Source organism: Parasteatoda tepidariorum, chromosome 6 (assembly GCF_982258835.1).
Source record: "Parasteatoda tepidariorum strain Cologne lab strain chromosome 6, Ptep-v5.0, whole genome shotgun sequence".
Taxonomy (NCBI): domain Eukaryota; kingdom Metazoa; phylum Arthropoda; class Arachnida; order Araneae; family Theridiidae; genus Parasteatoda; species Parasteatoda tepidariorum.
This window is the reverse complement of record NC_141760.1, coordinates 12,587,570-12,604,904: the sequence shown is the minus strand read 5'-3', so window position 1 is coordinate 12,604,904 and position 17,335 is coordinate 12,587,570. Positions and strand designations below refer to the sequence as shown.

General features: G+C 31.1%; 1 protein-coding gene across 1 annotated transcript in view; it reads left to right on the top strand.

Annotated features, from left to right (window-relative positions):
• The window catches only part of LOC107443900 (uncharacterized), a 60,534-nt gene extending 44,000 nt beyond the window's left edge, over positions 1–16,534 (top strand). The window contains exons 4-7 of the mRNA XM_087165428.1: positions 9,370–9,556; positions 12,826–12,911; positions 14,877–15,016; positions 15,801–16,534. Of these exons, the coding sequence (XP_087021554.1) occupies positions 9,370–9,556; positions 12,826–12,911; positions 14,877–15,016; positions 15,801–16,354 (967 nt within the window). The 3' untranslated portion in view covers positions 16,355–16,534. The remainder of the gene's footprint in view (positions 1–9,369; positions 9,557–12,825; positions 12,912–14,876; positions 15,017–15,800) is intronic.
• The last annotated feature ends 801 nt before the right edge of the window (positions 16,535–17,335 follow it).

Genomic DNA, 17,335 nt, shown 5'->3' with positions numbered 1-17,335 from the left:
TTCGATCTTTCACCGACGTATTTGGTGTTTGCCGACATTAAATTATTAGTATCAGAATGTATAAAACCATGAATGGAAATGAAATTATTATTCTGATCAAAATGTGTAAAATCATGAATTGACATGACAATATTTAACTTGATCAGAATGTAAACTAGGTTTGACATCCCATGAAGTATATTATAAATAAATAAAAACAGTCTTCAGCACGGCAAAAGAGAACTTTAGTAAATTTCAAGAATATGAAGAATCAGTTAGACGCTCGTTAATGTTCGAATTTCCATATCAGCATGTCAACCAACACTTGAACATGAAAATTCGTTTAAATTTTCCAACTTATCTCAAACTCAAATTCCCTGATTTCACTAGAATTCCTTCCATATTTAGTATGATCCAATACGAATAAAAAGCTTATTTAATTTGATTTAATTTTTTCGCTAAATTTCTATGTTAGACCTGATAAGAAAACTGATTTGAAGCAGTTTTTGCTGTGGCTTTGGCTAATATTTATTTAATAATCTAAGATGTTTACATTTTGGTTGCGATAAAAGACAAATATGGTTTCGAAGATACATTGCTTATATGGAAAATGTGATAAAAACAGGTTCGATGACAGGAATTGCAAAATAAAGCTCTTTTTTAGTTTTGAAAGGACTCTGATAAAACTTCCGCAAATAAATTTTTGTTTAGGAAAAACAATTTTTAGATAACATTTTTTTTGTGTTTATCTAGCAAATAAAATGTATCTGTATTATGCGCGCCAGTTTGCAATTTACTAAAGAATATTAGGTTTTATCGCATTTACAATTTTCTTTCTTTTTTCCCCTTTTTCGATTGCTTCATTCATTAAAATGTTTCTAGCCATTGTATTGCTTTTTGTTAAAATATTCCAGACATTTTATTGCATAGTGTCGAAATATTTCCACCCATTAAATTGTTTATTTTTACAATATTTGTAATATTATACTGTTTATTCCCCAAATATTTGCAATTTTATATAGTTTTAAGTAATATAATGTTTCCAAATAGCGTATTTTTGTTAGAAATTATGCTGTCTATTTACAAAAAATTATTATTATGACAGAAATAATGTTTTAAAAAATTTGTACTGAAGTTTGACACCCAGTCGAATTATTGAAAGAAATTTCAAACATTAAGTTTTTTGAACTTTGCTTATGTAAAGTTGTTATTAATCCTGAGACTCACGCACAAATTATTCAGAACCGAGCTAAATTATAATTATTAGAGAGATTTCGCATTTTTACGTTAACTTCCGTACGCTCCTGTACGCAAGATTTAAGCAACTGCACATGCTTGTGTTAATTTGACATGATCGCATCTTTACGTTATGTTGGCGTGATTTATGCTAAAAAAGACAAAGTTACAAGCACCCTGTTTATAGCTGTTAAATGTTGTTTCTTGTTTAAGCCTGCCTTCAATCTAAAAACATGGACATGAAATGCGAATTTGAAGAAATGTATTGATGAAATTTAAAAATGAATGGTGTGATCTTACAAAAATTGGTTCATTCAATGAAAAAATAATTTCAGTTTTTGTTTAGCAGTATGGTTGTCTAATTGCACTAGTTTCATTGGAAAGTAAATATATTTTCGAATACTAACTATAACAAGAATCTAAATATAAAATTATATTTATTCTAAGTATACAATTTAGTTAAAAGAAGCTAAATAATAAATTAAAGTTCAATAATATTTTTTAAATATTATTAATAATAAAATTAAAGTGCATTTTTTATCGCTGAATTCTTTAAAATCTACAATGACCACATTTTTCTGCTCTTAGAACCACAGTTTTACTTAGAGTAAAGCATCCTGAGTCATATGTCACAGCTTTAAAGAGAAAGTCTACGTCCATTGTAAATGCTTGTTTTGATTTTGATTTCGAAGTTAAAATGATATTCCACTACGCAAACTTCTTTAACTTATGGATTTTTGCAAAATCTTTTATTTTCACTTACGTGGCGCATGCGCATTTCACTGACTCATGAAGACTAGAAATGCGCTTACGCAATAACCTAAAATCTTACGTACGAAAGCGTACGGAAACTAACGTAAATTTGAGAAATCTCCCTATTTTTAAGACTATTCAACATTGTTCATTTTTTAGTATTAAAACAAATGCGTCAATCCATTAAAAAAGTACATTTTCTATAGATATGCATGCAGGCTTTTTTAAAACATAAAGTAGTAATTGTAAAACATCAATTTTTATAAGTTCTGTCTCTAAATGTGAGACCTTTTAAATATTTGAGCTTTAAACAAACTTGATATCCAAAGATTGATTTTTAAAAATTACGACATCTCTAAGAGAGCAATGAAGTTTTATGTCGTGTAGACGCATTCTGAATTAGAGTACAGTGTTCTTACGACGTTTTTATTAACTTGCCTTTGGTTGTAACCTTCGTCTTCTTCTTCCGGTAAGCTATTACACTCAAATCTCAACTTGCTCCATAAAGTTACAAAATTCAATCACTTCCTGGTGGGTAAAAACAGAATGGGATACCTGCAAGTGACGTTGTGTGGATATCTAGATCTTGATTGGCTGTTGAAACGTGGCATTTGTTAACGTTAGCAACTGTTTCTTTCCATTTTATTTCGAGTAAGCCAAGCCTTGTCAAGTATCAATCTTTCTTAAGTGACACATTCTAAATTCTTTCCCAAAGATTCTTTCTCAAGCATTTCAATTCTTTTACTATATATTTACACAGAGACTTAACACAAAGACAGGCACGAAGCCATGTGGAACACTAACTAATTATGCATCGAAGTTGCCAGGGACACCAAACAAAAATATATCACGGTTACTATAAAATGCATAAACAAGTAATAAATCTAAGTTAAACAAAAGAAGTAGACGAGAAAGGATCATATTTCAACTATCCCGATGTGCGGTACGTTTCTGTATTTAATTAACTTATCGTCAATTAACATTCTAACTTACGTAGAAAAACTTAGCTCAACTTTAATATGCCATTTTTCTGATAAAGATTAGCTGGCGCTGATGTCACATGTCTTCTTCTTCTGGGAGTGCAAGAAACCAAATGTATCGTTATTTTATTGTAAAATAGAATTTATGATCAATCAAAATTTAAACTCCATTTTGCGTAGTAGGGTGCTCTCTGCTCGATAATACAAGTAACTGTTCTATACTAACCGCTAAAAGCAGAACTTATCGCGAAATCATTACTAGAATTTAGACGTTCTGACTAGAAAAGTTATAAAAATGGAACTGGAGTTCTGTACTGGATAACAATGCAAAATTTCAATCGTTTCATTATGGTTAAAGCAGAATTTATAATGCCCTTTTAGTGCCGAAAGTAATTTTATATCATCTGAAATTCCGACTTTTTTTCGACCAAGGCAGATTTATAGACTCTAAAGCAAAGAAAATCTTAATTAAAAAAGATTCTTTTGTTTTATTATTTTCTTCGTTTAAAGGAAAATAAAATTATTTTTTTTTAACAAGAATGCACTAAAAGCAACAAAAAAAAATTTTTTTTTATCAAACTTAAAATAAAAAAAGTGGGATGATTCACTTTCGTAACATACTTCTATCACCGCCAAAAATGAAAATCTCCTCACGTTATTCGAAAGTAATAAGGCGATTTTTTTTTTGACAAAAATATTATTATTTTTCCTTTTAAGACCACTTGAAAAATGTTAAATTTAATAATTTTTATTTCATTCTATTGTTTTAGTTGTAAAAAAGGTGATCGAATATTAAGAATCAACATGAAGATATTTTTATGAACGCTTTATTTTTGAAGGAGTTGAATAGCTTAAGAAATGTTGAGCAAGACCTTCAATATAAGCAGATAAGTGATAAGTCGCAAAAGGTCCTACTTTCATTGTTTCGAGTTTAAAGTAAACACTGACTCAAGATTCGGCGGTAACTCTTTCATATATTTCTCAGATTTAAAGAAAATCTTTCTGATAACTCGTGATTATTTCAAAATATTCAGGTACTAATCAACTAACAGACTTGCCAACAAATAAAATCAAAACAGGCACTTCAAAATATTTAATGCAGTTTTAACACAATTTATATGCCTTTTTTTCGCTTTCTTTTATAAATTAATAATAAACCTAGGGAACAAAATTGTTGTTACTTTTACAGAAGTACTTGATCTGTCCTAATTCTTCGGGATTGGGGATTTCAAGCTTGATGTTGTAGTTGTAGTTCATTTACGTCGCACTAGAGCTGCACAATGGGCTATTGGCGACGGTCTGTGAAGCATCCTTGAGGATAATCCGAAGACGTGCCATCACAATTTTGATCCTCTGCAGAGGGGATGGCACCCCCACTTCGGTAGCTCGACGGCCTGCACTCGAAGTCGAGCACTTTACGGTAGAACAGTTTAACGAGGACCCTTACCGCACACCCTCGATCCCAACGCAAACTGATCCAAGTGATCACCCACCCGCACACTGATCCTAGCCTGTGATGCTTGACTTCGGTGATCTGCTGGGAACCGTGTCTTAACGATCAGTCCTCTGCGGGACGGTAGGAAAATGAGAAAAAAAGCCCAGTTGTCTAAAGAATATCAAAACGCTTCCGCTGGATTATGACGCCAATAAGAATGCGTGGATGACGACCGAAATTTTTACTAGATGACTGAAAAAACTAGACAATTTTACGAAGAGGCAAAAACTAAAAATTTTGCTATTTATCGACCAATGTCCATCTCATTCATCGTATACTAATTTTTTGCGAAAGTGTATAAGTCCCTTTTCCCTGTAAACTGCACAAGTGTGCTTCCTGCCATAAGATTTGGCCGTGATTAAGGAATATAAAATTGCAGTATGGAAAGCAGTTAGTTCAACTCACTATTCGAAGCATTGCAGAGCCTAATCCCAAGAAAATAAGTGTTCTCCAAGCAACTTGTAACTGTAATTTGTTTGTAGCATGTTGCTATTTAAGTGCTGCCGACGCTTAACGCGACGCATTATATTTTTGTAATTTGACTTTTACTTCTCCGTCAAAAGGAGCCCTTTCCTTTTTAACTCAAGGAGACTATATAAATTTGAGATCTTAAAATAGTGAGTGACCCAATGTCACACATTTGCAAAATACTATAATGTTATTTTAAAAGACACAAGCGCATAATGCCAGATCATCGAACACCATAATAATATATAGTTAATTGCAAGTGAAATTAAATTCATTTCTAACTTCACACATTTTTCGAAAAACACAGTCAATAGTCACAGTTTTGAAAGGCAAAACCATCATTAGCTGCGGCCAGTGAGTGGGTGGGCGACCACTTTGATCAGCCTACAAACGGTCGGGGGATGCGTGATATCGGTCTCCGTTAAATTGCTCTAAGGTAAAGTAATGCGTTGGAGCTCCAAGTCATCAGGCTACCAAAGCAGGGTAACCTCTGCAGAGAATCAAAATTTTGATGCGATGTCTTTGGATCTTCCTCACCAAACAGCACAATTCATCCAGTAGACACCCAAAATTCATCCGTATGATCCATTAGACGTCGTGGATTAAATATCGACGTATACTAGACGTTTTCTATAGGTTATTTATAGAAAATCCACAATGGCTTAAGTACTGATCTATTATAGAAAACTATGGTTGACGTAATGTGGATAAAACTCACGGTATACAAAACAACTTTCAAAAATCAGTTCATCTTATCAAAAACTAGCTTCAGTTCATTGCTTTTGGTGTTCTAAAAGCTTCAATGTTGGGAGTTGATTATTATACTACTGAATCCAAGTATTTTTAGAGTTTAATATGATAAATGAATTGTTTGCTATTATAATTTATCTGAGAAGCATCATTTGAGCTAATATACAATTTCATTGATTTAATCTCCCGAAATTACATTTGTTAAGAGTTATTATTATTGATAAGACACTAAAATGAAAATCAGAGATAATCTTTGTGCTGTTGATGAAGCAATATGCGAAGCTGAATTTGATGAATCGGAAACATGTATTGATCATTTTCGTCTTTCAGAATAGAAGCTTATAAAATTTGCAAGTTCTGAGAAATAAGATTCTGTATTTGGTGAGACTACTTTGTCAAGAAATGCGTTGGTATGTTTGCCTTAAACTCAACTTATATTTATTAGTGAAGATATTTGAAACTGGTTAGGTTTTGGGGACAATTGCAATTATTTTGGGGACTACTTATCCCTTCAATATTTTAAGTCAGTAAGCTGGTGGGTGATCACTTTGATCAGCTTCCATAGTTACCGAAGGTGCGTGATATCAGTCCTTGTTGTGCTCGATTTCTCATGTAGGTCGTAGGGATACCAAAGCAGGGGAGCTTCTTCTCTGAATTGACCTATTATTAGCAATATAGATATGTCTAAACTAACATCAAGTCACATACTTGCCAACTGAAAATTTATCAATGAGCAATCAACTACTATACTGCCGTCGCAAGTAAAAAAGGCGTATCTCAATTTTTTTAATTGCATCTTTTTGTTTTCAAAAATATAAGAAAATAACTTTTAAGAAAAATTAATCGTATCATAAAAACTGTTGAAACCTTAAGCTAATTGGACTTTATCTCAGTTTCCATAGGTAATAAGTCAGAACTGAGAGTTACGCCTTTCTGTCTTACCAACAAATGCTTAGAAAAGCATTCATTCTCCTTAGCAAAACAATCAGAACTATGAACATGTATATTCTTGTAAGGAAAACTCTTTGTTTCTCGCCAAACAAACAGATGGGATTACCCAGCTTTGGCAAGCCAAGAGATTAGCAGGTATTGGTATTATTAACGCGGTGCAGCTCAGAGTTGAACCCACAACAAATCGAGCGTTGAGTAGACTTGTGACTTACACTGCTCTGTTCACCCCGATGTTAGGGGTTGCAACCGTCATTCTTCGATTAAAAATGAACAACAAAAACCCTCATTGGGTGCTCGCTGACTGAGGGGTATCATCCGCCAAACGCTGTGCAAAGTATGGAGGTAGCGGGTTCCAATCCCGCTGTTACCCTGGATGTATCTTCGTGCTGCCCTCTGTATTGTGCTATTTGTCCTTTTACTTAACTTAAGTTTATAAGACTGAATTGAGCACACATTCCTGCAAATGTATGTAATTCCAATTAAATAAAACCCTCATTGCTCTCCAAGAAAGTTAGATGCTACATTTTGCTCTTGTAAGTATTATGCAGCATTTATTTGGATCTACTTTTATGTTGAGGTTTTTAATAAGAGAATTTAAGCAAGAGTTGAATTAGTTTCGCAATAGTTTTAATTGCAGTTTATGCAAAAAACTCTACTGTAATCCAAGTGGCTGCCTATTGTAAAAGAAAATAGTTATAAAAATATTTATAATTCGTGTAAAGAAATCAATTATAAATATTTTTTTAATATTAAATACAAATATTATGATAAACTGATTTATTATCAAAAAATTTATAACAGAAAAATGCAGTTTTGTGTATTAGTTATTAATTTGGTAATTACTAAAAAGTCAAACAATGTAATAGTGTGATAGGGCCTATTTGTGAATAAACATTTATTTTGTCTCAATTCAAATTCTAAATTGATGTTAATTGAAATATACTAACCAAGAAAAAAAAGAGAAATTTTAATGTAAATAGTTTTTAAATAAGCTTTTGCTAGTTGAAACATCCAAAACTGCACATTATCTCTGTTGAAGAGAAATAGATTCGAAAATAATCAATTTATTTTATAATTATTTTGTGGTAATTTTAATTAGTTTAATAAATGTTTTGCAGCATTTATTTTGTTTTACTGTAATGTTGAGGTTTTTAATAAAAGAATTTAAGCATGAGTTGCATTAGTTTTGCAATAGTTTTAAATGCAGTTTATGAAAAACATTCCACTATAATACAAGTGGCTGCTTATTGTAAAAAAAAAATGGTTATAAAAATATTTATAATTCGTGTAAAGAAATCAATTATAAATATTTTTTTACTATTAAATACAAATATTATGATAAACAGATTTATTATCAAAAAATTTATAACAGAAAAATGCAATTTTGTGTATTAGTTATTAATTTGATAATTACTAAAATAATCAATGTAATAGTGTGATTGGGCCCATTTGTGAATAAACATTTATTTTGTCTCATTTCAAATTCTAAATTTATGTCAATTGAAATATACTAACCACTAAAAAAAAAGAGAAATTTTAATATAAATAGTTTTTAAATAAGCTTTCGCTAAGTTGAAACATCCAAAACTGCATATAATCTTTGTGAAGAGAAATAGGTTCGGAAAGTGTCAAAATATTTATAATTATTTTGTGATAATTGTAATTAGTTTAATAAAATGATCGTTTTTGTATTTATATCGTCAAAGAATTGTAGCGTGATAAATGAATGGTAATGGCTGCTATAAATAAAAGTTACCGAATATCAAGTCATATTTGAAAAATTAGATTTCTCAGAAACTATTGAACCGATTTCGCTCAAGTTTTGCATTTTGCCATGCAAAATGTGAAGTTTTAAAATGATGTACTTTTGAAAAAATTTTCTATTATTATTAAACGAAATTTAAAAAATGAATACATAATACAAGTTTTTTTTTATTTGGAATTATCCTTGGACAAACAAATTTCAAAATTGTGTGCAAAATAGTTTTTATTTGCTTAAAAAGTTCACGAGTTATGGTGAAATACGAAAAAAAATTAAATTAGTATTAAATTCATATAATAGTAGTTCAAACTGTGGACCGCTCTCTTACCTAAACTATTGGGACCATATATTTTGGATGTCAGAAATTACTTAAACTAACGTCTGCAGTAAATAGTTAGCATGGTTGAGATCACCTATTTAACCATTAAGTGAGTCCTGGAACGTAAAGATCCGAAAATTAGATAAAAAATTATTCCAAGTGGTCCAATTTTTTTTAGTACTGTACAGTGTGTAATGTATTATGTAGTTGTGTTGTGTACTACACACTATGAATGACAGGGCAAAAGGCAACAAATGGTGTTTTAAAAATGTCCGTCAGTCGGCCAAATCATCGCCACCTTTTTGAAACTCCCAAAATGCATCCAATATGCAGTTTATTAATATTATTTTAAAAATATGTATACATAAAATTAGCGCTAATACATATTCTGAGAATAACTTCAAAGTTATTCTAATCATTTCATACTTGATTTTTAAATTTTTTTCTCTTCATTTTAGAAATAAGCTTTAAATGTTTACCATATTTTGAGAAAAACTTTAAAAAGACTGCTTTACCTTTACATTATAGTTATAGACTGTTTTTTAATTGTTTAAAATTTTTAACTTTTGTAAAAGTGTCCAGAGATTTTAAAAATTATTTATTATTAAAAATGCTACATGAGCAACATGTCCTAATTTTGTACTATAAGACGTACATATGTATTTCTTTGATCCAGATTACATAAAAGATATCGGATCCAAAAAATAGAATCTAAAAGGAGAAGCTGTAGCACAGGAAATATGGTTAAAGTTAATAGAGACAAAGAAATGGCATGGAAGAAGTATTCCAAAATGACTCTTTCATCAATCCCTACTATCCAAAGATCTTTTAGACATAACGAACCTGAAAAAGAATCAGAATTCGTAAGTGACTCTAGAATTGGAATAATTACCAAAGAAATAGTAATTTAAATATTTAATTGTCAGGGAAAGTTTTACTTTTTGCGAAATTCTTACGCAAAGGGATATAAAATAAGCAATAAACTAACTCACTTTAACTCAAAAAACTAACTCACTTCAACTCAAAATAAAGTTTTCCTTTCTCTATATGAATTACTTTATAATAAAGAATTTTCTCTTTAATTAAACAAACAAATATTTTTGTCATTTTAAAACTTATTTGACTGTGCTTAGATGCTAATTTGGTAACATATTTGCACCAGGGCAAATAAACTTTTTTGTAAAATTATTAGCATTCACATCTTTTATTATGATTGAACTTTTCATTTTAACTATGAACTTTTGAATATCTATATTGTATTGTATCTACATAACTATAAACTCCGATCAACAAAGATTTTTTCAAAGACATACAAACAAACAAAAAATATTAAACTAATTTTCGAATGATAAATTACACCTATTTTTCTGTAAGTGTAATGATGCACTGTTCACCTGTTTTGTAAGAGTTTGATCGCTTTGGAACATCTGATTGGTGCTACTCTAATACGTCGCTGGACTTTATCCTGAATAATAAACCGAAGACAATACTTGCGCATACGAACACTAGAGTTTTGATCAGAAGGCAAATGATCGGCCTCCGCACCATGCTCCCTAATCTCCGGAAGGCTCTATTCAAAAAGTCAATCCAATCTTGCATCTTGCTTTTAGTTCAGGGGATCATAACCTCGACCTAGAAGTATACAGGAAATGGATTCTACCCGTATCACCACCATAATAACAGCGCTTTGCATATATTTTTAAATTCTAGTAAAAGAATTTACTCTTCGGAATTTCAACTTTCAGTATATACGACAAAATTTCGCATCCCTTAAAAGGATGAATTTTTTTTTGTTTTTGAAAGCGATTGTCAAAGTTTTACCTTCATTAATAGAAACGTTTTATTATAATGATAAATCATAAGAAAAGTAAGTAATTTGGTTCAAATAACTTTTTGGACTGTTATATGGCTCGTCAATATCTTATCACTTGAGTCTGGTTGTCTTTCTTATTACTGCAAAAATATTCTACGAAGAACATCCTATATATGAGGTTATACATCATAAATAGAATGTCTTTCATGCCATAGATAGGATAAAAATGTATAAGCAAAAATGTATAAGTAAATGTATAAGTACATATAGATGTATAGTTATAAAAATGTATAAGGAAAAATATGTAAGTGAAAATATGCTAAAAATTGAAACTTTTATTTTTTTTATGTAATAATTGAAAATAATTAGTTTTAGTTAATATTTTTAAAAAGTTTGAGTTTACTTTCTTCTAAGTCGTTTTTTTAGCCAGTGTTAGAAGAACCGTTATTTAGTAGTTGCCTTCAATTATTTATTTAAAAAAATAGTAAACTACAAATTCTTTTTAAATCATTTATTGATGACAAACTGCTTTGAAAATGCAGTCTCAACATGACTACTCTTTAGAGTTATAATGGCTTCGTTGCAAAGACCTGTCCACGACCCAAGGCTGTTCTGGGTGCTGTGATACATCTAGAATGTTCTTTTACACTACTTGGTGTAAAGCAGCCAACACCAACCACCGTGTTTGTTATCAGTAAGATATATTACACATAAGAATCAGTAAATTGTTTTTAACGATAACAATATCAAGTAAAAATCAGAAATTCAGGTGGCATACGTAGACTAATTCTTAAAGAAAATGACTTGTAAATCAAGCATATTATGATTAATTCGAACTAGGGTTAACACTACAAGTGCGGATAGAAATGACACATTATAGGGTTAATACAGTTCATGGCGATAGTTAATACAATTAATACAGTTCTAAACGAAAAATTAAATAATTACGCAACCAAAAAACACATATACATATTATTACGGTGATCTTTGTTTTGTGTAGCAATTATTACACTGCATTTTTTTTTAAAAATAGTACTACAAACGACCTACAGATATAATAGAATCTACAGTACGTATGCTGCTTGTTCCGCGCAACTTTCGATCACAGTATTTTAGGTACTGTAATTTCTCATTTTAGGAAATAAAAATTACATTTTCTGAATCTATGACCAGCTCCTCACAAGATACATCATTACAAAAGAGGAATTGAAAAAGACTAGTTCGTTTTAAAATAACACTCCTTTTTTATGATACTTATATTATTTTCCCTAGACAAATATGCTGGTTGATAATGATTTTTCGTATCTCATTTTTCTACTTTTTTATTGATATAAAGCGATTTCTTTCGTCATTTAAGGTGTGGTAGGCAAAACCGTAAATGTTACTTTTCGCGTTAAGTCCTTTTATGGACATGTTTGTATAAATGCATGCTTATTTCATGATTTAAAAAGTGTTGATGCCAAACTATCAGTCATGAATTTTTATTGATTTAAACTTTTTAGGTTTTTTGGAAGGGCGAAGTGAAAACTACTGAGCATAAAAATACCAGACGCTTGAAGTGAAAATAGATATTAAATTACTTAAAATGCAACAAAAAAACAATATAAAAACAAAAGGATTATAAAAAAATGTTGTAATCGACTTATTAAGATCATCGGTTACCCATTGGCCAAATGCTTTTTCTTTCTTAATGGCCCAGTGGGCTTTGGGCGCAGAAGGCCTTGGCCCTTTATGGGCTGTTGCGCCACTGAATTTATTTATTTTTTATATCGCTTTAACACGATCATTGGTCAAATGCTTTTTCTTTCTGGATTGACTCCGTTAAACGCTACAAGATTTCTGATCATGCGTTGCAAAAACTGTCTCAATCGAGGTTAGTCGCCGGATTGGTTTTCAAATCTTGCCTATGTACGTGTTTCAAAAGGTCGCAAAATACTTTTCCTTTCTCAGCATTCATATTTATATTATAATCACCGTCAAGCCAGTAATTATACGTTAATAATACAAAGAATCTAAGAATACTTTAAATTATTATTATGTAAATACATTAAAAATGCCTGCTGGTGAAAATAATCAGAAAAACAGCAGGCAGTGACGACGCATGCGCACTATTTCTATTGCTCTTGAACACAGTTGAAAAGTGTGCGCACGCCATCATATCCAAACTAAGACCCATTTTTCAAATGGGTCAATAAAAAGCAGCTTAGAATTTAAAAGCTACATCCTTCTTTTAAAAGTATCCCCCTTTTCTCTATTTTTTCTGGATATCCTTTATTTGATACGAATATGTTTTTCTCAATATATTTTTTTTACATTTAGTCTGACGGATGCATTGAATGTGATAGTGTGACAGCAATGAGTGAGACACATGCATTGAATGAAAATAAAAAAGTGGACCAAGAAAGGTAAAAGCAACTTTTTTTTTATATCTTTTCATTTTTTTTTTAAATTTGGGAATAAATTTTCCACAAATACATTTTTAATGGCCGTAGCTTAAAATAAGTTCTGTATGAAATATACAACTGATTTCAATGTACATTAAACCACACATATTAGTATGCAATCGACGGGGAAAACACAAATAGTTCATGCAGTTTCAAAAGACTTTTCCGTGACAACATACTAAGATGGGTGATGCGTGGAAAGATATATAGATTCACATAGATTCCTGGTATATACTACGAAACATCAAAGTTTGCCTGTTTGATTAGTTTCCCAGTACACGATACCAATTGTAAACAAGTTCCGCCCAGCCCAAATGTACCCAAATTCCAACTCTTGAAGGACAAAGATGACGTAACTCTCGCTCAAATTTTGTTAAGAATACACTTGTTATACTCAAATGCCAAATTTTGAAGGAAAAGGATAATGTATACCAGAGTTAACTTGTGAAAGACTAAGTTTAAATACCTAAAATAAAAACATTGTATGAACTGCTGTTATTAAATACCTTAAAAGAAAAATGTTATTTAGCGTGTTTCGATTGAACAGGTTAACCATTGGGATGAAAATACTGTACCGGAAGTCTAAGGTTGCTCACAAAAAAACAGTTGTAGCGTAATCCAGTGAGTATGTGTCCTTAGTCTGACACTTTTTATTAAATTTTTATTTTATAACCGTCGTTAAACAGCCGACCCAATTTTTTGGGTTTACGACTACTAATGTTCAACTCCACAAATATCGTAGCCTTTGTAATTTCGAACCCAATCCAGAAGACAAGCAAACTCCTGAATGAAGTATTGGGAGAAATTATGATACTAACCCACATTTGCGTTACATGGAGAGGAAGACCACGAGAACCTCTCATGGTTAGCCTGACGGCAAGGGGACTCTAACACAAGAGCTGTTTAAAACTGAGGATGTTTCACGTCACACGCTGTGGTCGGTGTGAGCCGGAGGTGGATTCATATCGACCAGCCACCGTTGGGATTCGAACCCGGTTCACCTCAATGGAAGCAGTGGTGGATCCAGCGCGAGGGGTGTCATAGGGGTCAAATTTTAAAAAAATTGAAAAAAAATCATAATTTTTTTTAACAGTTTACAAAGGAAATAAAATATTTTAAAAATTATTTAAAGGCTCATATACACCTAGGTAGGTCGGAAATATCAATTTTTCGAAATGGCAGCGTGAAAGAGAAGCAGGACTTGAAGTGCCCAACGATTTTTCCAAGATTATTAATGACTGTGACATCGATTTGTACCCATCAATCAATATGTTGTTGATAATTTTAATAACTCTGCCAGTTAGAGCAGCAACAGCAGAACGTTCCTTTTCAACTCTTCGACGTCTCAAAACTTGGCTTAGAGCAACTCAAAATCAAGAACGATTAAATGAACTCGCATTATTAAACATTCATCTAGAAATTGATTTGGATGTTGAAAAAATTATTGAGAGATTTGCCAAAGTTTTTAAAAAACGCATTACATTTACTGATTAAAGATTTTGAATACTTGCATTATTTATGTATTGTTCTATTGTTCATTAGGAAAAAAATAAATGAGAAGACTAGCATTAAAAACTCCATATTTTTTCTTTAAATATTTAAAAAAAAAAAATTTTTTTTTTAAATTAATGGGGGGGGAATCTGCGTCTATGACCCCCCCCCCAGGAAAAATTTCTAGATCCGCCCCTGAATGGAAGGCGAATGCTCTATCCCCTGAGCCATCACAGCTCAATTAGTCCGACACTTGTGATTAAATAGTCCTTTAAAACAGTAAATTCTTTAGGCTAACCCTGTTTTCTTAGAAAAGTAGCAGTTTTATAGCTTACCGTCGCTCAGCGAAAATTCATAACTCAAAATTAAGATTATTTCTTTATTTTTTTATGTTAAAAGACTGTGAAAAATGCTCTTATATTATTTTGCTTTTAGTGCATCTCAACCCAGACCTACCTCTCTAGATTGGTTGATTGTCAATAGTGTTTCTCACCTTTGCAGAGGGAAAGAATTATTCATCTTCGGTTTTGTTGTGACTCTTACTCTGCTATGCATTCAACTCACTTTGCTTAGAAGTGCGTATTATATATTTTTTTATGTTTTACCCAACTTATTGTGATAATTTAATGTTTTCGATGCAATAAGAAAAATGTGTATCAATCAACTTCTGCCTCACTCATACGCCCCACCCGTTTATAGGAATGATTCATCCACAGATCGTAATTTTGATTTGAACCAGAGAACGATCTATCTCCAGTTCAGTACCCCCAAAGGAATAATTTGTTATGTGAAGACGGAGGACTTTGTGACCCCACAGATCACCTCCGTCCACCAAGAAATCAGAAATGCGAGTGTCATGTATACATTAGCATAGCATTAGTAGTACTTTTATTTAAAATTATTTTTAGATAAGCAAGTTTTAAATTTGTTTACAAACAAAAATTTCGATTCCTTATCTTGAAAAATAGCGAAATAGACAAAAAAGAATATTAACATTAAGAAGTCAACACTTTTAACTGCTCTGTAACCTCAACTATTGAAACTATATTTTCGAGATTATGGTTTCCCTTACATGAGGGTCAGAAACACGAATTCGAAGGCTAAAATGTTTGCTCATTCAAAATAACGTTTTTGCATCTGATTTTGTACCCAAAAATAACGTCGGTACTTATCTATTAATATCTTTAAAATTAAGACCTCTAACCGATGAAAGCTAGTCCTAGTGTGTGAAAATCCGATCAGTAAATCGAAGGTTATTCAGGATATTTACTGATTTTTAGTTTCCGTACGATACATAAATATTTTTACTCATTTGAATAAATTATTGAAATATTGTAACATGGTAATCTTTACCCTTAGAATCTATTCCTGAAGTTGGAACAAAACAGATGGAAGACTTTAATAACAAATTAAGAACGGAAAATGAAAACTTTAAAAGAGAATTTTTAGCTGAAATTCATGACCTTGGAACAGAGCAGATGGCAGACATTGTCAGCAGGTTAAGAGCGGAAAATGAAAACTTTAAAAGTGGAGTTTTAGCTAAAATAAGAGATATTGATGAAGGACTCAAAAATGCGTCCGAAAGTCATCTAAATGCATTCCATAATAAATTGTTAAAAGAACTGAAGAGAAGAGACCAGACGTTGCATCTCGATGAAGTTCCAATCTCGGGTGAAGGCGATGGAAAGGAATCTTTAGTGGATGATAAAGGAGAGGAAACTACGAATGAGGGAAAAGAAAAACGTGGTTGGTTAGAAACAATAAAAAATGTCATACTATGGCTGTCACTTGTACCAACGCTTCACTTTTTTAGCGTCTTTTTTTTTGTTGTTTTTAGTGTATTGCGAGAAGAACGCCGTAAACGAAACGAAGAACGAAGACTATTCTACAATCGAAAAAAAAATCTATATTAATTAGGCAGTAGATATCTTCAACTTACAACGGAATTTCCCCTAATCACCGAAGAATGTTCCTTTGTAAGTTTAACGAAAATTATTTCATTTTATTAAAATACAAGATTAATTAATATGCGATCAAATAAGAACTGTATATTTTTAAATTTGAAATTGAAATAAAACTGTATAATTCCTCACCTTCCTTGCGTTTTATTCATTTCCAAAGGCTAAAATGTTAACATTTTGTTTTATTCTTCAAAAGATCACAAAGAAGAAACAAGTGTCAAAAAAATTTAAATGCAGAATAACTTTCTTTTTTTTAAACACGAATGATTAAAGATGCTATTTCATCATGGCCCTACATTTCTTTTTATATTAAAAAATCGCTGCTACTGATTCGGGTGTTTAACGTTACTTCACATTTTATTTTACGTCCTATGAGAAATTTTTAAAAAAAATGAAGACATACAGAAACCGTATTCTGAGGTTACTTTGAAACACTTTTTTTTCCTTTTAATGTAACATAATTGCACAATTCCTTATTGTATTAAATGGAACTTTATTCTCAAGAGAATGAAAAATTTGTAAAAAAAAGTATTCTGTTTCACATTGGTTGTAATAATTTAGGACATCTAATTTATTGCCCAAACAGTGATTAAACTATTATTTTTTCACACAAACTTTCTTGATATCTAATATAGACACAAATCTTTAAAGACATCTCAATTTTCATCATGTAACTTTTCAGAAAATATCTTTAGAGAAAAAATAAAAGAAATTCGAATTAAAAGTATTAATTTCTTATAGCTAAGAGTAAGTCAATTATTATTTCTATTACTATTATTTAATTTGTTATTATTACTAATCCTTATTAGTTATATAAAATTTATTATTATGAATATTTATATCATGAACAAAATTGTCATTATTTAAAATTAAATTTTATAATAATCACTAAGAAAGTTATCAGAAATGATATTTGGAAGTCGGATCTTTTGT